At 34.3% G+C, this 21157-nt stretch overlaps 5 protein-coding genes across 7 annotated transcripts; 3 read left to right on the top strand and 2 right to left on the bottom strand.

Moving 5' to 3' along the window:
* Positions 1-172: 172 nt before the first annotated feature.
* LOC120342984 (sin3 histone deacetylase corepressor complex component SDS3-like) lies at positions 173-2478 on the top strand. Its single transcript, XM_039412045.2, has one exon. It carries the CDS (start codon positions 457-459, stop codon positions 1387-1389), a length of 933 nt encoding a protein of 310 aa, XP_039267979.1. The 5' UTR covers positions 173-456; the 3' UTR covers positions 1390-2478.
* A 22-nt stretch (positions 2479-2500) lies between these two features.
* Positions 2501-5998, top strand: LOC120341997 (zinc finger MYND domain-containing protein 11-like). Its single transcript, XM_039410631.2, has one exon. It carries the CDS (start codon positions 2511-2513, stop codon positions 4332-4334), a length of 1824 nt encoding a protein of 607 aa, XP_039266565.2. The 5' UTR covers positions 2501-2510; the 3' UTR covers positions 4335-5998.
* Positions 5922-14906, top strand: LOC120341996 (dnaJ homolog subfamily C member 16-like). Its single transcript, XM_039410630.2, has 17 exons — positions 5922-6058; positions 6419-6658; positions 7050-7188; positions 7290-7451; positions 8086-8270; positions 8886-9021; positions 9216-9343; positions 9821-9954; positions 10426-10621; positions 10991-11182; positions 11549-11694; positions 11773-11824; positions 12172-12212; positions 12289-12372; positions 12687-12857; positions 13580-13680; positions 13750-14906. The coding sequence occupies exons 2-17, from the start codon at positions 6437-6439 to the stop codon at positions 14094-14096; spliced, it is 2436 nt and encodes an 811-aa protein (XP_039266564.2). The 5' UTR covers positions 5922-6058; positions 6419-6436; the 3' UTR covers positions 14097-14906.
* Positions 14208-15608, bottom strand: LOC120341834 (uncharacterized). 2 transcript variants are annotated; one of them, XM_039410393.2, is made up of 4 exons: positions 15450-15608; positions 15024-15176; positions 14816-14940; positions 14208-14599 (listed from the first exon to the last, which is right to left on the bottom strand). In XM_039410393.2, the coding sequence occupies exons 1-4, from the start codon at positions 15606-15608 to the stop codon at positions 14389-14391; spliced, it is 648 nt and encodes a 215-aa protein (XP_039266327.2). In that variant the 3' UTR covers positions 14208-14388. The 2 variants fall into 2 exon arrangements, with proteins under 2 accessions (XP_039266327.2, XP_039267982.2); XM_039412048.2 differs by having other exon boundaries at positions 15042-15176.
* Positions 15503-18869, bottom strand: LOC120341998 (diphosphomevalonate decarboxylase-like). Of its 2 annotated transcripts, XM_039410634.2 has the most exons (5): positions 18222-18869; positions 17577-17699; positions 16956-17188; positions 16032-16649; positions 15503-15639 (listed from the first exon to the last, which is right to left on the bottom strand). In XM_039410634.2, the coding sequence occupies exons 1-5, from the start codon at positions 18348-18350 to the stop codon at positions 15618-15620; spliced, it is 1125 nt and encodes a 374-aa protein (XP_039266568.2). In that variant the 5' UTR covers positions 18351-18869; the 3' UTR covers positions 15503-15617. The 2 variants fall into 2 exon arrangements, with proteins under 2 accessions (XP_039266568.2, XP_039266566.2); XM_039410632.2 differs by lacking the exon at positions 15503-15639 and having other exon boundaries at positions 15968-16649; positions 18222-18867.
* Positions 18870-21157: the final 2288 nt, after the last annotated feature.

Genomic DNA, 21157 nt, shown 5'->3' with positions numbered 1-21157 from the left:
TTTAGCTCTGCGAAACGGTGAAGGTACGAGAGAGGTCGCCGGCGTTTGTTCCATACTCGCATGCGCCTTTACGGGTAATCGCTGTACTTTGACAAGCTTTTATTCAGTGATTGTGACGTTGCAGTGACGTACCGGTACCGTGCGTTTTACATGGCATAGTCATGGGGGTTAGAAATGACATAGGATAGGCCTATGCCTGTATGCAGAAATCGTTATGCTACTCCCACTAGAAATGCTTGTTGTACTAACTGACTAAACTACCTAGACCAGTAGACCCAGGTATGACCGTATGGATCAGAGACTGGATATTCTCTATAGTCCTGTACCGGTAGTCAGATAGTGGTGGTAGCATAAAAGTCATATTACAATATTGGAGATGTGATATTCTTGTAAAAGTATCGCTTTGTGTCCACGCAGATCCTAATTATTCACAACTTATAAACAGTAGGCCTCTAAATGAAGAAAATGTCGGAAGAAGATGAATATGACAGTTTTGATGATGAAAAATCACCAAAGAATAGTGAGGGGAGATCGAGCAGGCAAAGCAGAGGTCATGATGAAGACACGGATGACGCTAGTGAAACTGACCGAGCTAAATTTGAAGAAGAAGCTTTGGACCAGATATATAGGGACAAACTTGGTCAACTAAAAAAGCAACTAGCACAACTTGATTCTGGCACTTTGCAAGAATATTGTAAAAGATTGAAGAAACTGGAACAAGTTCACAAAGATAGACAAAGACAAGCTCATGCACATCAAGAATATTTATTGTATAAAGTTGAACAAGAATATGAACGAGAGAAAAAAGCTGCTATGAAAGACTTTGATGAAAAGAAGGTTGAATTAAAAGAAAACTTAATTGCAGAATTACAGGAGAAAAAGAAAATGATCGAATCTGAGCGTCATACAATGGAGCTCACAGGAGTTTGTCCTTCAATGGGAGATGCGAAAACACAAGTGAAACGTAATTTACGTCGACGAGCACATGACCCTGCCCCAGCAAATAATGATAAACGCCGAAAACCGAGTCCAACGCAACTAAATTTTGTACTTGATGATGAAGAAATTCTAGAAGATCTTAAAATCATTAACAAAGGCAAACCAGCAAAACTTTCTCATGAAATATCAGTGGAATCTCACAATACGAGTGGACAACCAGTAGAAGCTCGAATCGAGGGAGGAAAATTATTATATGATAAGAAATGGTATCACAGGGGGCAGCCAGTTTTTATTTATAATTACAAAGATAACACAAAGTTCAGTGGAGTTATTACAGTGATCGCTGACAGAGAAATTACAATTCGCAAAACATCAGGTGTGTCTGTACGGATATTTGCTTCACAGCTTCATAGAGGAAAGTATGGAATAAAAAAGAGAATGACTCAATGACAGTGACATTGGCGCATTACCATATAATGTCATCAGTAAATGTGTTGTTACCACAGGATGTCACCGAAGGTGCACTGTTGTGAGAATGACAACCTTTTATTCCCCAAAATACGGGTCTTGTGGGAAGTCTGTATGCACTAATGCCTTATCCAGAGACTTGTTTAAGACGAAAGTATGTGGACATTGTGCTAATATTGTGATGTACTTAATAATATTACGGAGTATAAACAATTTTATGATTGTGAAATTTTGTTGTATTAGATCCATGAATTAGGCTATAAAAAAGTATGAGGTTTGATGTCTGATTTTAGCATCTCTTCTTCAGGGAGCAATTTTATTATTTTAAAATGTTTTGCTATGAAAGTTGTTTTGTGGAGCATCTGTCGTATATAACTGCAAACATAAATAGTTTCAAAGTGATATTATATTAGAATATTATTTAGATCAGGGGTGTCAAATCCTAATATGATGTTTTATGTTTATAAAGGCGCTCACATGGATAAAATACATAATGTTTCTTTTTGCTCTTGTCGCTGCATTGAATCTTTCGCTGTTTTGCTCAATGCATTTATTACTGTAAGGCTAAGCGAAAGCCGCAATCTCTCGTCTTGTCTTTACTGCTAAATTTCTTGTGTGACTCAACTAGATGTCTGATGTTGGTTATATGGCCCATTGATAAAAAATGTTACACACCCTTGATTCAGATATTTCATATTCATAATTATTTTTCATCCTGTGTTTGGGATGTGGATTATTCTGTTTCTGCCTATCCCTGTCATAGTGTGAAGTGAAAATAAACTGTTGAGTTATACCATTGCTTTATGATCAGTTTTAATAGAATAAGGTTCCGTTTGACAATTTGTTTTCACTTGCTGATGGATACTGCTGAATCGTCAGCAATCATATTTTTAATTGTATACCTAAGTTGACAGGAATAAGTTTCATATTCTTGTAATGTCTTGATCTAACAAATACCATATTATGACAACTGACGATGCTTAATTTTCAACCTTTCAACCGGTGGCTGCTTTAGCAGAATTTTGTTTATTTTTTGTACATATTTGTATAACATTCTATTCTTTTATTTAGCCTAAAGATTTTAAAAACCCTAATAAAACAAAATGTCATTTTGTAGACATTCTGAACCCGTTGCTCTTCAGCGTATTTGGAAAGCAATTGATGTTATTCGTGGCCAACGTCAAATTGCCAATCTTTCCCGAATATCTAAAGTTATACAAAGAGAGTACTCCTATACTCCAAAAGAAATTTTACATCATATTTTGAAGGCTGTGAAGGACAATATGGTTGTAGAAACGGTTTCAGTTGGTTGCAAAGGTTCCAAAGCTGGGATGGAACAAGAAGGTTATTGGATTCCAGAAGATTCTAAAGTTCACTGGTATGAACAAACTCATGATTGGTATTGTTTCATATGTCATAAACCTGGTAGACTCTTGAAATGCAAAGATTGTGTGAAAGCTTTTCATAAGGAATGTATGGAAAATTCAATAGAAGAAACCAAAAGTTGTAAATACTGTAGACGGAAAAATACTGCGTTATTGGATGTCAATCATACCAGAAAAAGTAAGGAAATATTTAACAAATGTTTGAGATTTATTGCTCACCGAGCAATGGAAAATTTTCCAGAGATATCGCATCATCCTGATGCGGAAGGTTATATGCATTATAATTACTTTATAAAGCAGCATATGAATTTATATGAACTGGAGAAGTTATGTAAAGAGAATAAATTTGAAGTTGCCTTGGATTTTCTTTGTTATGTAGAACTGATTGTTCATAATTGCATACTTCTGCTCGGTGAAAACCATGAATATTCAAAATCTGCCAAAAGTGTGTTGGAAACATGTATGCATGAAGTCAAGGAATTGTCTTTATGCTCTAACTGTTACTTTCTGTCCAGCACAAAACCAACAAAAGATTGGTTTAGCACTCCATGTCAGCCACCTCATAGAGTTGTTTGGGCCAAGCAAAAAGGATTTGAATATTGGCCTGCTAAGGTTATTCAAGTAAATAATGATCAAGTGGATGTTCGATTTTTTGGTGGTCATCATGAGAGAGCATGGGTTAAAGTTGATAGTATGAGAAGCATTGTTGTTAGTCCTTCAGAATTACAAATCAAGATAACTAAAAGTTGGAATAAAGCTAATGCTGAAATGAAAGAATACATCATACAGACTGAAAAAGTTTATGGGTCAAACTATGCTGCTCAAATTGTTTCTTTTGACTATGAATGTTCAAGCGAGGAATCCTCTGATAGAGGACAAGAACTTTCAAACATTGAGCTGCAGACAAAAGCAGCAAAGCGTAAGGCAAATCCGAAGGACTTTACGACAGAAAAACAAGGCAAAATTCGTTTAAAAATCTCAAAGTCTAGGCTTAAACCGGAGAGCATAACTGAATCTGAAAGCAATACTAGTGGAAGTTCTGCTGTGATAGGGATTATACAAACTACGCATGCAGATAGAAAAAAGCAGATCTTAGTGCTTGGTGAAAAGGCAAAACCGAATAGTGAATGTGCTCGTACTTGGCAATATGGAACTGACTGCATTGTTTTAATCAAAAAATATAATTTAAAGAAAAAATACTCTGGTCTTGCATACCCAAATATCCAAAGTTCTAGAAAAGCACACAAAGTGGAATCAGAAAAAAATCAATTGTCCAAGTCATTTAAATGCAACTGTCGTAAACGATATCAATTAGTGTTATCTCGATATAAAGCATCTGTGAGAAAAATGAGAACAGTAGAGCGAAAGCATTTGTTGATTTCAAGTGCATTGTACATTCGGCGATATTTAAAACAGCAATTCACTCGCGCACAAGATCTTGAAGAGGAAGTAGCTCGATTAAAATCAGAAAACAAATTGCTAAAATCAAGATTTCCTGAGAACGCTGAAAGTGCAGTAATGGACACGACAATATTAATTTAATTTTTCTTACATAACTTGGATCTGATTATCATTCACTATATTATTTGGATATCCTCAGTCATCAATTTGTTTCATATATATATTAAAAATTGGGCGCTCCAGGAGTATGTGTACTAGTACTGAAACCTATGGGCAGGGGCTATATTCACTTGGCTAACACAGACTGTCCCTATTCACTTGGCTAACACAGACTGTCCCTGAACTCCCTAATAGAACTAAAATGAGGAAAATCCTAATAAATTATGGCCTAACCCTATCCTGGTACACACATTTCGGGAGTACAGAAAATTGCATGCGTTAACGCCAACTGTGCATCTGTCAATGAATCTTTTTAATTTAACCTTATCATCATACTAAAAATTCATCTCTGTGTATGCCTTTAAAAATTTTAAGTATGAAAGTGAAAAATAAAAATGGCTGCTTCCATGTTTCATATAGCCTTGCATCGCAAGACTTGTCTTTTTATTCTCATCTATGTATTATGTTTTTATCTACACTGGTTACAAACCTGTATATCAATCACTGTTCAATAATTTGGAATGAAAATATTACATGAAAGAATTTTTTTTCAATCATGAATTATAATATTTCTCTTTCTACATGAATCTTGAGTTTAGCTTGGTGTTGTCTCTTTGTAATCATGCTTCCTACAAAAATCACATTTACTCAACATCACGATGCTCGCCAATACTGCTACTCCGCCAATACTGCTACTCCAATAACCTAAGTTGGTAAAAATGTTGCTGATATTTAGCCATATCAAATTAATTTCAATTCAATCAATTGGAAGGAATTTTTTTTCAATTTAAATACTGTAGTTATATCGGCTCTGCTAATGTTTTAATATAAAAATGAACAATTCAAAAAAGGTAACAATGTCACATTAGTTTTGACCAATTTTTTAGAATACTGGGTTCATAGCATAAATCATCAGATACCGGTACTCTCATTTTTGGACATATGGATAAAACTCCATTAATATCAAATATTTATAATTGAAATTCATCGAAACAATCCAGGTTATGCTGAATTCAAAAGTTGGTGGTATTGATAAAATGTCTACAATACAGAAAAACGCCCAAGATATGTCCTTGCCCGTTGCTGAGATTTTTATTCCATCTCGCAGATTGATAAATTCATCTCATTATTACATTGTTTGATCCAGATAGAAATAATTTTCTAAACTAAATTATATCATTTCCATTGGGAGTAAATTACGGTAATTTCAATTTTTCGTATCTCTTTACAAATCAATAACAGAAATTTGCAATCAAAGAATGTAATTGACCTACTTGTTTTCAGTATGGAGTTAAAATAATAAGAAATTTTCACTGTATTTGTGTTTATATCATCTGAACCTGTAGCATGAATTTTTTGTCTGCCATCTACAGGTAGTTTTTTGTTGGTGATTGCAAACTGTTTATGAGTAAGACTGTCCACATACCAGAAAATTTGTATGAAATTCAATAATTGAGTGCAAATGGGGTGTTGTATATTCAATTTTTTTCTGATGGATTTTTTTATTTTTTGATTTATTGTATACTTAGAAACACAAATCTGTTAACGCCTAATTTTCTTTTGTGTTTTTTGCATTGTGTCTTATTCTAATCATTGCTCAATTTTGTGTTCAATATTCCTTACTTTAGTAAAGCTTTAAAAACTAAGTTGTCTTTTCTTAATTTTTTTGGATACATAACACAAAGGACGAGACATAGATTCTATCGGTGAGTAAAGCAAATATATTGAGTCATTGCATGGATTTATACTGACGTTGTCTATTCCCTGAGTTTCCCACAGGCTCATAATCACGTAATTTTCTTGAAGTCCTGAATTCTCATGTTATTTAATCCATCAGACTGCTAGGAAATGTAACTTCAAATTGAATTATGAATAAAATTTATTATCACAGTGTTAAGGAAAGTAGTTGAATTCTTAAACTATAGCATGCAGTTTGAGTTGAGTTTTCAATGTTTTATTTAGAGTTCAAAAAATAGAGTAATAAAATCGAGATAACCAGAATATCCAAGAGAGATAATATGTTCTAAAGCTCCTGTAATAAATATTCTCTTTATCGCATTTTACAGCATCTTCACTTTGTAAATATGAGAATTGGAATTTGTTCAATCCTTCATGCATGTCTGCTGACTTCAACTTTATGTGAAACAATAAATTTTGATCCATATGAGGTTATGAGCTTAGATCATTCTGCGTCACAATTAGATGTGAGATCTAAGTACAAAAAACTTGTCAAAGAATGGCATCCTGATAAAAACAAATCACCAAATGCACAGGAGAAATTCATCAAGATACAACAAGCTTATGAGGTAGGCCTATATCGTTTACAGTATAGTGCCCAAGGTTTGACCATTTCATGTATATGAGATTCGTGGACTTTCAATAAATGTCCCAGGCGGGTTTGTGGGTCGGACCCTCAATTTGAGACTGAGAGTTTGGGGAAAATTAGTTATTATATCATAATAGTGCTGCTCATGTAATCGCTGCTCCTGTTTTAGGAGCTATTGCCTGTGAATTATTTCTTCTGTTTCTTGAACCCCCCCCCCCCCCCCCCCTTTTAAAAAAATGCCTATGCCCCTGATGTTGAATTAATATAAAAAACACAAATCTGAAGATTTCCTATACAATTTTACAACCTATTTTATGATAATTTGAAGAGCTTGAAGTGAATTGTCATGACATTCAAGTCTTTCTTTACAGATTTTATCAGATGAAAACAAGAGAGAACAATATGATACAGGTGGTTATACTGGTGACAATGTAGGACAATGGCATCACCAGAGCGAATCCTTCAACTTTCGTTATTCTGATTTCTCACATGACTTCTTCAGTTCTCAAGGTGAATAGTCAATGCCATAAAAAATAGGAAAATTGGTAGTTGTCTTATCGTTATTGTTTCAGTAAAATCTTATTTAAAACTGGAAAATCTTCCCCTTCCAGGATCTAGTCGAACTATTTCAATCCATGACTATTATACAAGAATTTTACCAGACAGTCATCATACACCTCATCTCATTTACGTTTACTCAACATTTTGTGCTCAATGTATATTATGGTTGAGAACAACTTGGCATAAAGCTGCATCTGATATTGAAAACCTTGGTGAGTTTTTATATTTGCATTTTTCTATTGTAAACCACATGCTGCCTTAACCTCAGTAAAATTTAATTATAGATATACTATGGTTTTTGGGCTGTGCTATACTCCCATGTCCCATTATATTTTTTCTTCAAACATTCTTAGTTCTATCTTAATAAGTTAAATTTAAAATAATGATGGTTGGTTCGATCGAATAGCAATGTATCATCTATTTATTCATTTCAGTAGAAATATTGGGCTTGAGAAAGCTCCAATATTTGAGTTTACGCTTATTAGATGCAAAGATGTAGTAAATAAACTGTATTGATTAAAGAGTTTTGTGATTAGTTTGGTGGTTGCCTCGTTGTGCCAAGAATGCCATCGCATTTCGGCTTACCCTCCGAATATTACACGGGGATAATTCTTTGCAATAGTATTGACAACGGATTCATGCTGGCAAGGTATGGCTGCATCTACAACCAAGTCCATGCATCTGAAACAAACAACCTTTTATCTATTCCCATACCCACCTTGATCTGGTAACCAGACGAGAGGCTGTGTTTCGCCATATGATTAGGTTGTCTTATCGGCTTTCCTCTTCCCTTGAATCCTATCCTAATATCCTCTTTCTATTAATAAACGTATCATTTATTTCCAGGTGTTGCTGTTTATACTGTTGATACAACATTTACATCTCGTATTGCTGTTAGTTTGGGAGTAACAAGAGTTCCAACAATTATAGGAATGTACAAAGAAAAAATTTATTATTTCAAAGGACAAATATCAAGAGAAGAATTGAAATTTTTTATTAATTCTTTTCTTCCATCAAATTTGGTTACTCCGGTAAATATCACTGGTTGATAATTGAACGTTGTTTATGTTTTAAATCTATTGCTTTTAAAAAATGACTATATTTTTTACTTTTATTGTAGTATTACCATTTTAGCTGGTATTAAAGAAGTCTTTGCCAATTATTTGTACTCTGTAGTAATGCCTTTCCAAGTGATTTTTTCTCATTTTATTAAACAACTAGTTATCAGTGGCTATATGGTATCTACTGTAAATTGACGAAGCTGATATAGGTATAAGGCTCGAGTGCTCAATGACTTTGTTATACTTTTGCACATTTTCAGTGATTTTTCACAACATTGCCTCATGCAAATCTACATAAAATGGGCATTTTCTGTTTTTAAAATGACAAAAAAACATTTACGAATAATACAACTTCAATAATGGTTGTGTGAGTAGTTTTTATGAAATGTATTTTCCACCAAACATAAGAATACTTAACCAATTGTGTCATTTATTTTCAATGTTTCTATACTTCATATCAGCAAATTATGCTGATTTTTCAAAAAATTCCACCATGTCCAAGGCTATTCTTTTTCCATACTTATATTCTTTAATACTTTTGATAGCTTAAATTGAATTTGATACAAGATTATTTACTCTACTTAGATCACTGATGACAATGCCAAGAGCTTCCTGTCTGCAATAGAATTGGATGATAAACCCAGAGCATTGTTGTTCTCAGAGAAGCCAACAGCTACTTTACTATACAGACTGATGGCTTTGAAGTATCAAAGATATATCAGTATGTGACTATGTATTATTAGTTGTTTATTCGATATTGTGATTCCTTTATTCTAAGAATGGCTCGAATGTCAAAACCAATGTTTATCTAAATCTCTTGTGTGAATATAATTTAGATTTGTGTAAGTTTAATTGTCACTGATAGCATATAGCCATTTCTACCAGTAAGGAGAAAATTGTTATTTTCTTTTTCAGAGTTTGGACATGTAAAGTTAAATGATGAAAAAACAGCTGGACTGACAAAAGCATATGGCGTCAGCACAACTGGTCCCACTCTTTTAGTTTTCAAAGAGAACGTTGGGAAACCTGCAGTTGTACTGGGGGTAAGTTTATACTATATTGTATGGTCAATATCTTAATCATAAGTATATGACAATAAAAATCTATCTGACGTATGCAGCTTATCGATATTCGTTACCTTGGAATTTCTTCCCTATGTTTTTCCCAAATTAAAAGAAACTTTGTTTCATGGGTGCCATATTTTGTCTTATACAGCAAGGCAGTTTAATGATTAAGTAGTCATCTCATACCTCAAACTGTCGATTGAAAAAGAAGAAATATGATTATGTCGTCTTATAATTATTATGTCATCATATTTCCTTTCCCAGCTGAACAATTTAAAAATGCTATTTTCCTGAATTTCATCATCAGATGATTTTTTACCATATTTAATGGATCCAAATTTTGATTCGATTGTATATGCTTATTCATTAGTTTCTTTTTTTTTTCAACTCATATTACAAATGTTGTTTTGCTATCATAATTTGTCTAATACTCACTGCTCTTGTTTCAATCTCAAGTCAAATGAAATGCCTCGTGGAGCAATTAATGAAATCTTATCATCGAATAAATTTGTGGTCGTACCCAGACTAACATCTCAAGATGTGTTTGATGAAGTTTGTCCTGCACCTTATGGAACTGTTTCTTCTGTTCGGTAGGTTCTCATTTAATTTAATAATAAATGAATGAGGTTTGCATTTAATGAGTTTTAATCATTGCAATCTGTTGCTCAATTCAACTGGGAATTTTTTCTCTAACTAATCAATGAAAGAACAAGGCAGCTCTGACTGACTGTATTGATGGAGCATTATGATCAATTGGTATTTACCATATAATCCGGAAGGAAATAAGATAGGACCTGCCAGCTTATTTTAATATCCTCAACTTGCTATGATAATGAAGATAACATATCTTTTAACCTGGCAACAATTTCCCGGAATGATTTATAGGTGTAATGTTCAATGTGAACTGACAACTAATTTAAAAATTGTTGCCATGAAACTCAGAGAACTAGAACTTATGCTCACAATTAATAGGTAGCTTAATATTTGTGATACGTAATGAATTAAATTGATTTACCTCTGGAAATGCTGGAAATACTTTACAAATTGACTTTTTTATGTAGATTGTGCATGATTCTGGTTTCTGATAACTCATTTATGGATCATGCTGTCATATCGGGAAATCTCAAGAAATTAGTGGAAGAAGCAGAATCAAAAGAAGAAAATCTTAACGAATGGCTTGTATTCATGCAAGTTTATTTATCAAAACAACCTGCTTTCACTAGTTCTCTGAAGCACGGAGAAATAGATAAACCTCATGTAAGTGGTGACAATATTTTTGAATTTTTTTCATGCGTGTATGTTAATCAAGTCTCTGGATCAGCGTGGAATAGAATTTTCTTATTTGTCCCCAGGAGGGGAAAGATGATAGGATGGCATAATCATATATTACAAATCAGGGCCTCTCATTTGGTTACCAGTCCATATCATCATGGCAGTTGTTAACCAGATATTTGTTTCAGATATGGAAGAATCCATATTCAACCAACAGTAACACAAACCACCTTTACTATGTGAGGAGTTAAAATACACCTTCCTGCCAAAATTCCATGCCTATATTCATGTACAATACCTAAAAATTGTTCTTTTTTTATGCAACGAGTGGTTAATTTATTGTTGTTTTTTCAGCTACTTTTATTGTGGAGACGTGGTAATAAAATGTCATCTGTGAAATGGCTAGACATTGATTTTCTAAAACAACCTTATAAAATTGCAAAACAAGAATTTCAAGTTTGCTTGAGAATGGCTCTGGAAACTGCTCACCTACAAAGATTTCAAAGCACTGTGTCATTGTCACCACTGATTGATGAATTAGCACCAGTAAATTTTTCAGTATTATTTCATTTTTTATGGGAAAATTTTGTGTGAAACGAATTTTTAAGGTAGACTATGCTTAAGCTAAATAAAGTATTATGGGTCTCTGCTTTTCAATCGTGAGCCTGGCATTCATAAAATCTCATACAGTTGTTAGTATGGTGTTACTTTATGAGCTTAATTTCAACTCCTTATGTATGCATTCAGGCCTGAATCCAAAAAGAAAAAATAATGTGAAATAATTTTATTCATGCCGATCATGTGTCATATTTGCAACAAATGCTTTGTATCTCATATTATATCCTTTTTTCATTGACTGAGAATATTTTTTTATACCCATACACATTTCTAGTGTAAGATTTTGATTTTCAGTTTTTCGTGTTGCAAGTTCTGCAAACAATGGTGGATATTCTAGAAACTACATATGGATATATAACTCGAATGGGTGAAAAGCAGTTCATGACATTATTGATGCTCCCTTTATTCTGCGTTTTCCTCTTTCACTCGTTGTTTTCAAGGTTTGTATGCACTAATTCACTTTTATTCAAATTCAAACATTTTTAAAAAATATAAGTATTATTCATTTCACTGTTCAGTGAGGAAGAGGAAAATGTCCGAAACACTAATCGAAGACGACAACAGACAAAAGTAAGAAATCTTTTTCCAGTTCTGGCTCAAATTCGAATGTCTAGGTGAATCAAGCATAGAATGCTTTGAATAGTTGAAACCCACAGAAAAATAGTTTTAGCTTTGGATATGCATATGCTCAATATATTTTTTTCTCTATTTAGGTTTCTTTTTCAATGTTGTGTGTATGACAAAGATAAAGTGTATTTGAACCCTAATGCTCAAAGAACTCATGTTCTGGTCTACATTTCTCAATGTGACCATGTTTCTTTATGCTATTTAGTAATCGCTCACACCATGACCTGTCGTCTTTTACCAGCTTCAGCCAACTGGCCCTATTCCAATTTAATCATGCAATTGTGTTTCAGTATACTGCAGCAAGCAAGACTTACAAGTCTGAAAATGACAGGTTGGTCGTTTGTATAGTAATATATCGGTACATGCAAATAACATTTTTGTGGTTAATTTACTTTATTTTTTTTCAGTGACACAACAGAAACTGAAGAAGATGTTGAAAACATCAATCTTGATGAAGCAAGCAAGGAAAATTTATCAGGAAATACAAGCATGTCAGTCTGTGTATTCCATTTTGTCAAATTTAGCCACATAATTTTCTGAACTTTAATGAGTTTGTTTAAAGATTTTGCATCACACATTAGCTAGTTAAAGACTGATCTGAACTTGATGCATGGTTGTTTTTCGTTTAACAAGCGAATATGTCTATTTTAATATATAAAGTTAACAGCTACATGAACTACAAATTCATATTATACCTGAATGTGTTTGAGAAAAACGTAATCTACTAATATCAAATTCTTTGGTAAACAGAAATAGAATGATAACACAACCATAAGACATTATTTATTTTATTCAATTTTTAAAGATTACGGAACAAACGAGATTTAGTGAGCGAACTTCTTCCAAACACTTATGAAACTGCAGTTTTAAATCAAACTCGAGGTCACATGACTGTTATTTTGCTACTTGATGAGGATTCTGACAATAGACATGATATAATGCAGGAGTATTGTGATGTCATGAAAGTTTTTACAAGGTTGGTTGATGCTTATAATACTCATGAAATCACTGTGTAACACTAGTTGTATTTTGACAACAGGCAAACAGCTCTTTAATATTTCCAGAACACTCCCAATTTTAATTTATAGGACCCTATTTTATGGACTAAGGCACACCACCGTCAATAAATTGCTCAGATTGAGGTCTCGCCAATGCACAAGACGCATCCGGGCTATAAGACAAAACGGTGTTTAGGGAGTATCGACTCATCTCATTAAACCAAAAACTCTTATGTTTTATCATATCTCATTCAGAGAAAAACAAAAATGGCAGTTTGTTTATTAAACGATGGTAATGGTACTGGTTTTGAGTGAAGGCAATAAACCATTACATGATCCATACATTAATTAGGTGCTTATAAAGCGCACGATCAGTAAGGTATTGTAAGTCAAAATCTTGGCTGATATTTATTGAGAATCAAAAATTCATTTCTTGCCCAATTTAAGACAAAGATGGCTCCAATTTCAGAGAATTTTATTATGATTTGAATCTGAAAATAGAACAATGATCATTGGGCAAGTGTGCGTGCATTAAGGAACAGTACTTAAGTTTTTTACTATTGCATCAATTTGGTGAATGGCTTTTCATAGCAGACATTGCATACTGATAAAAGTGTAAATGTTATTATGTATGTATGCTTCTGCAATATTTGATTCACTGAGCTCAAATAATTGAGATTTTTATAAATTTTCTTGTCAGAGATCCAAAAATCTCAGTAACCTATCTTGATGTGAGAAAATATTCAAGTTGGTACAATGAGATACGAAGGTCTTCATCTGCAGAACCACCGCAGGAACATGGTGAGTGGTTTTATGATATATGTTCTGTTCAATGGCTTTTAATTAATGATGGACTTGAATAACTTTTAGGAGATGGCAAAATGGAAGATATGTCATCACTGCATGGATACGATTTTGACAAAGTTAATTCATTTGATGATAGAACTTGTGAGCCAATTGCTAAGGCATGCGGAACAGTACTAGCTCTAAATGGTGCGAGACACTGGTATTGTATATTTGTACCCAGAGGTGTGAAATGGAGTTCCAGAGAAGCCGCACAAAATCTGGCAGAACATTCTACTGAACAAGAATCCTATAATGAAGCATTGTCTTGCTGGATGGATAGAGTCAGGGAGGGACAAATGCCCCGTTTGTATGTTCGACAATGGCCAGGACTTTATGTCCACTCTGAAGAAAACGAAGAGGAAGAAGATTGATTTTCCAATGTCTGTTATCCTGTCGGTTTTATGATATTGCTTGCCATTGTTGAGATTAATTAATAAACAAAATGCTACTTTGAACAAATATTTTTCAGCATAACACTTCAATCATCATAATTAGATATTTATTTATTTGTAAATAACATAGTACATTATATATATGTAACTGTGGTGTTGTTTAGTGATCATCCACTCCAAAAACACTGTTAGTTATGTTTGACGCACCTCAACACACATTCACAAAAAGCACCAGGACTACTCTTTTGTGAGATCCCAGTGTGATGTAATGCTATAATATTTTTACAACCAGTGCAATATTACTGTGAGGTTTGGCAGTATTGTTGAAAATCTTATTCCCTGTGAATGGGTCTACATAGTCTTCGTAATTCATTTCGTTTATTACTGTATAACCGAATTTGTCTGTTATTTTGCGGGTATAACAGTTTGTTGCTATTGTATACATCTTTTTGCACCCTTCATTCCTTGCAATTTCTTCGGATCTGAAAAGTATTTTAACGAATATATCATTTGAAGCGAGAGCCATTATAACATAATTTACCTGATAGAACGAGAGAGAGACTGTTGATAGGAATATGGCCGAAGTCTTACTTTTAATGATAATGAACAAGATTCATAGTAGTTGAAAGCTTTCTTTGACCCCTTTGCAAGCGATTGCTTATCGTCTGTTTTTACAAACAACTAGTTTGAACAAATACCTTTTGTATAGTTCAGTTGCAATTCCACGATTGCAGTAACTTTTTCTACAGCACAGTACAATAAAGTTCATGTAGTCTGTCGTCCCAATAATGTCAGAGGTATCTCCAGCAATATGATCCATAATCTTAAAAATGATATGGAAAGATGGTATAATATTCAGTGCATCTATAGGGACCTATATTACGAGTTGACAGTTATCTATCTTACCCCAATTGCTTGTCTTACATGCATAGGATATCCATTTTCATCATAATCGAGATATTTTCTTGGTTTCTTTCCAAGTATATTTATTTGAATTGCTACCAATTTGTGAGACTGTTTGTCAAATGCTCCCAAGCTTGCGTGTTGCCAAAGGCCATCCTGTTGAATGATTAGATACATATTTATAATTGTCAAAGTGTAAAGCCAATTCGGATTGGAGATTAGTATAGCTGACCAGTTGGCAACTTTATTTATTATATGCGCGTTCACGAGTCACAAGTTCAGCAATCTTTACAAAAATTGACAGGGAATCAACAGTAAAAACCGCTTTTTTCATTCCTAACCAATTGAGCAAGCCCCCAAGAAATATTACGCTATGCAATATTTATTATACAAAAACACTATTACAGATGACACTGCAATGTGACTCACATTGACAAAGTCTCCAACATACATTTTAGTTTCATCTGGTGAAAAATTTGAAACCGCACAAACAGGTTCTCGTGTGAAATATTCCTCCAACATTAAATTCCAAACCAATGTATGGTCTTTCTCTTCCAATATTCGAAAATCCAAATACTCAAAAGACATATTTCAAAATTATATAATGGTAGGTTGTCTCCTGGTAAAGATATTTTAACTTCATAAGCTGATATGAACGGATTTTGTTTTCTCTGAATGCAATTTCAGAGGTGTTGAAAATACAGTGCAAAAAGAAAAACTATGTTCTTGCATGCTTATTTTGTGATGTACTACAAATTCAAAGTATGTCAGACACTGGTTAACAATTTAGTGATGAGAAGACATCAATATGTATCAGTCAAATCTCCTGGAAACAAAAAAAACTTTATACTCTATATGTGAAAAAGTGGTTTCATCCATGCACCAACATGGATTATCACATTCTATCATCAGTGGTGTATTTGACGAGCATATTTCATTAGTCACTGCTAAGACACATTAACTGCCGACTCAATTTTTGGAGGATGTCCTAATCTAGTATGAATAGCATACTTTATCACATTGGGATTAATCTCCATGTCCAGTTTATTGAGAACTTCATCTCCTGGTGATACAGGATCAACTTCCAACCCTCTGAAAATCTTATTTCCATTTTCCACTGGAAAATAATGTTCAATTAACCATGCAACCTCATTAACAAAAGTAGACATTGTAAATAAGCAAGCATTGGGACCTGCATCAAACGTATATGCTAGCCTTGTGCAACCAGTGGCTTTGTTATACGCATGCACTAAATCCATTATTGTGTGGGATTCGTTCGACAAATAATGCAGAGGGGGAAAGGAGTCCAGACAGACAGCATGAAGTTGATTGCTCTCTTTCATGATTATTTCTGCAAGCAGAGAAAAATCTTTGTCAATAATTGCTCTCTTCGCTTGTTTTATTCGCTCATCTACAATTTTTTCTGATCTATATTGAAGTAAAGTAGAAGTCTGAACGCTGGATTGCATTCCTTCAGTGCTGCCAACTTTTTTCCTTGCATCATTTACAACTAGTACAATGATCCGTAGTTCAGGCCAGTGAGATTCTGGTGCTATCTGCACACCGATAGAGTCTTCACCATCCGACTGTTCCCCCATCTGCCATTCAACAAATCCACCATGTAAGCTCCTAAACAAGATACAATAATAATCTATGTTCCCATTGAGACTTCATTAATATTACAAAAAAAAGATCTCTAGAAATCAATAAAATTGATCCGTATATATTTCTAATATTGATAGTAATATATATATAATTACTAATGATCGCTGATGATTCGAGCCTTTTTGGTTTCTGGGAAAAAATCGTTGAGTTCTATGTTCCAACATACCTCCTACATTTATTTTAATATGCAAGAACTTCATTTCATAAATCCAAATTGTTGCAATTTTAATTTAAAGCAAAAGTCGAAAAATTAATTCTAAAACAATTAACCTGCAAGCACTTCCAGAACCTTGACGAGCAATTGATGTCAAATCTCCCTGAACTTTAAACAACGTCCCAAGTCCGAATACAAGCGCTGCATAGCCTGAAGCAGAAGATGCTAAGCCAGCAGCTGTAGGAAAATTGTTTTCGGTATGAACTTGAACCTTTTGACTGTAAAATTTAATCTGGTCTGCTGATCCTTCACCTCCAGATATTGCTTGTTTTCTGGCAAGTCTACGAATCTAAAGTCACCACAAATGGTAGGTTATATTTTTAATATGCATAGCAAAAGCCTTCAATTTTTGACAAGAGTGCGATGAAGAAAAAATACGGATATGGGATTGAGCAATTGCTATGAAACTGACCCCAGCTCACTGAGCACTCTTTATTTCCTGCCTTGAGAATTGAACATTGCACATAAAGTAGTTGTTTGAAACTGGTTGAAATATATTGTTGGTCATTTGAATGTACAAAGTTGTCAAATCAGTATATATTCCAGATCAGTGGGCTCAATTTGCATCTGTTACTCAGCAGATATCATTAGTTAAGATAGTATAGACATGAACCATAAAAAAATTATGAAAACATGCTTCTACTCAGCGTCGTCTTACAAATTTATTATACGCTCACATTGTTGAAGCAGTTGAGGAGTCTTTGATTTTTTTGAATATCTTGCTCCTTTCCATGTAGCCAAACCTCATCCTCTTCAAAAGTAGGTGATGTTTCAATTCTTGTTGTAGTTTTTAATTGGTCCTAAACATAATAAAAAGCCATATGTATTCCGAGTATACTAATGCTAAGCCGTTAGCTTACTCACTCAGCGAAGATTTACACCATCTCTTACTGTCTTATAGGAGCAAACTTCCAATAACCCTATGTGGGTCTGAGGTCTTTTTACTCACTTGTATTATGAACAATGAGGTGTGCCACTGAGAGAGAAAATTTTTGAACTATCCAGCTATCTGAGAGGGTTTTCAGTTCAACCAGCGTTAGTACAATTCGGACAACTGATGAATCCTTCGGGCATGAATGTTAAAAATAATCACTTCCCAAAATACTGAAATAAAAGTGTGGTCGCTGTGGTATCTTGCGCTATATTGATGTGATGAAATTATTACGATCAATCATGTTTGATTGATTTTTCGTGGCAACGGACAGACCACAATAGTTAGACATTGGATACAAATAGAAAACAAAGTAAGATATATCATATGATATGCCATTTTGCTGGTACATGGCATTCACAATTTAAAAATCAGGAACTTTTATACCTACTTGACTCAAAGTAGCACTCAAGGAAGAGTTGATTGGCAAGTTGAATTTCGTACAACGTTTTCCCCAATATTTCACAATTGCGATGTTAGTGGGAGCTGTAACGGTGACGGATAGCACCTCATCTGACATGGTGCTTTTTAGCGCACGATCCTAATTCAGTAATTGCAAATGCTGACTAGTTCGAACTTCGAAGCTGTAGAGTGGAGATGATTTACATCACTGTACTAGTTAAAATCTAGTTAGCTTACGCTTTTTGGGTCTCATGTAGTTTCGTATCTAACATAGTTCTAGTGGGCGTAGCATAACAATTTTTCCACGTGTCAATCCTAACCCCCACCTGACCACACCATCCAAAAATTACGTCACTACGACATCAGAGTGACGTAATAGAGCCCTTCAAACTATGCGAACTGTCATCCAAGACGCGCAGACGAGAACCCGAAATCGAACAGCCATTTCTCTCGTTTTCTCGTCGCAACGATCCCGATAGGAGAGAGATCGCTGACGTTAGTCAGTTCTTTATCGTCGGCGCCGATGCCATTTCGGGCGATCGTACGAGAATTTGGCGAGCTCTATGACGTGATTGTGACGTCGTAGTGACGTAATTTTTGGATGGCGTAGACAGGTGAGGGTTAGGATTGGCATGTCAAAAAATTGTTATGCTACGCCTACTAGAAGTACCTTAGGTACGAAACTACACGAGACCCCGCTTTTGTTCGTTTGTTTTTATGTTACGCTGTTCTCTCGTTACGCTCAAAGCATGCTCATTGGCTCAAACTGACTATATTAAAGTCACTTTGGTTACGCTTATATGCGACTACACTATCGCCTCTCTCGAATGCACTACAATTACATATCCGTTTTGTAATTTGTGACACGGATTTATTTGATGGGCACGAGATGTATGCTACATCTAAAGATCGTTTAGCTAATATGTTGTTGGGCACGAAATGGACATATGTATCGTTTTTCCTATTATGTTGTTGTTGCATTAGATGGTATTTTTCTTCTTGTTGTTATGAAAAAAATGCTTTTCTCATTCACTAATGGTCTAATTGCTTTAAAAAATTTCAGTGTTTAAAGATTGTATTTTTCGCTAGTAGTCTGTTAGTCCTACTTTTATTTATTACTGATTTTTCTATGAACCCTATGAAATCTGATATTTTATTCAAAACTTCACTAATGGACCAATTGCTTTAAAAAATTTCAGTGTGTAAAGATTGTATTTTTCGCTAGTAGGCTCCTAGCAAATTTATGCCCAAATGGTATCATGATTTAGTACTATGGTTTTCTGATGTAATAGAAGAGTCATCTTAGTTGGCTCTTCGACAATTGCAGAAAACCGCTGTTAGATATAAAAAGAATTTTGATGCTAATGTGTGTCCTACAACTTTCCATGCTGGTGACTTAGTGCGGTACTTTTGGCCGCCAAGACAATGAAACTTGACTCTGGTTGGGTCCTACTTTTATTTATTACTGATTTTCTATGAACCCTATGAGATCTGATATTTCATTCAAAACTTCGCTATATTTTAATTTTTATGTGCTTTGATCCGCCAAGCGTGACGACTGTCTTGTACGTTTATCATAAAATCATTATTAATTATACTGGTTATTAAATAGGATCGGTGGCAACTCGAATACGTAAATCTTAAAAAAAATGAAATTTAATTTATTCTAATCTGTGAAAGTTTCCTTTTTACGATCTTCTCAAAGAAACAAAAATTTGCTACACAAAGAATGACCATGTGGCTTTTTATGCATAGCAGTTTTGTACACTGTACAGCACTTCTAACGGCTTTTTCCCGAAATTTAGACAGGATTTAGATTTATTTTCTTCTGAAGAATAACACCTTTTTTTTGGAAGAGGTCTTTTGTGTTCATTTATCAAAAATAAAATTACATTGTAGAAAATCACGAGATTTTTTAATAAACATTAGATAAATACAGACATCCATTGTTTTTTTATTTGTATTTCCTTTACAAAAATCAAGTGACAAATATCATAATTGTGATTGTGGATCACACAATCTTGAATAGTGGTGTGATCTTCACCTTACCTCAGGTCATTGAACCTTCCCTCACCCACACATTTTAAATTTCTTATAAGGGTAGGGTTTATTTAAATCAATTTTGAAATACAAATTATTTATTATTTCCAGGCCAGGTCTTATTTTCGAGGTAACACGGTAGTTTTGCGATGATTAGCCATTGCTGTGTTCTGTGTTATGTCATAAAAAGTTAAATGGGTCGCAATAAGCTGTGGTAATAAATAGTGGGTCCCAGCTCTAAACAGTTTGGGAACCACTGTTCTAGATGTATCTAATAATTTTACTCCAAACAAATTGATGCTAGGAAGAGAAATCGCTCTACTCATAGATTTAATGTTCGACAAACCTCCTAGCAAATTTATGCCCAAATGGTATCATGATTTAGTACTATGGTTTTCTGATGTAGCCTAACTGAAGAGTCATTTTAGTTGGCTCGTCGACAATTGCAGAAAACCACTGTTAGATATAAAAAGAATTTTGATGCTAATGTGTGTCCTACAACTTTCCATGCTGGTGACTTAGTGCGGTACTTTTGGCCGCCAAGACAATGAAACTTGACTCTGGTTGGGTTCGTCCTTAGCATATTGTTGTACCTTCACCCAATAATGTGTATCGTAATAGAAATGTTGAAATGATATATATAGGAGGAGCTCTTTCTGCGAATGTGCAACAGCAGTGTTCTGCGAAACACAGTTTGAGAAACGCTAGCCTGGTGCATCGCAGCTGTTTCGGGACTAATTTTCGATTTTTGCAACTAATCTAAAGCTCCTCGGAGGACAGAATGACAATTAAGTTATTTGATTTACATCTAATTTTTGTAAACACGCTGAAAACTGACACGTAAATAACACGCAAAACCGCGATAACGAGCCAATGTCTGAATTT

This window comes from Styela clava, chromosome 3 (genome assembly GCF_964204865.1).
Source record: "Styela clava chromosome 3, kaStyClav1.hap1.2, whole genome shotgun sequence".
Lineage (NCBI taxonomy): Eukaryota > Metazoa > Chordata > Ascidiacea > Stolidobranchia > Styelidae > Styela > Styela clava.
The sequence above is the reverse complement of the archived record's forward strand: the minus strand, read 5'-3'. Positions and strand labels throughout refer to the sequence as shown.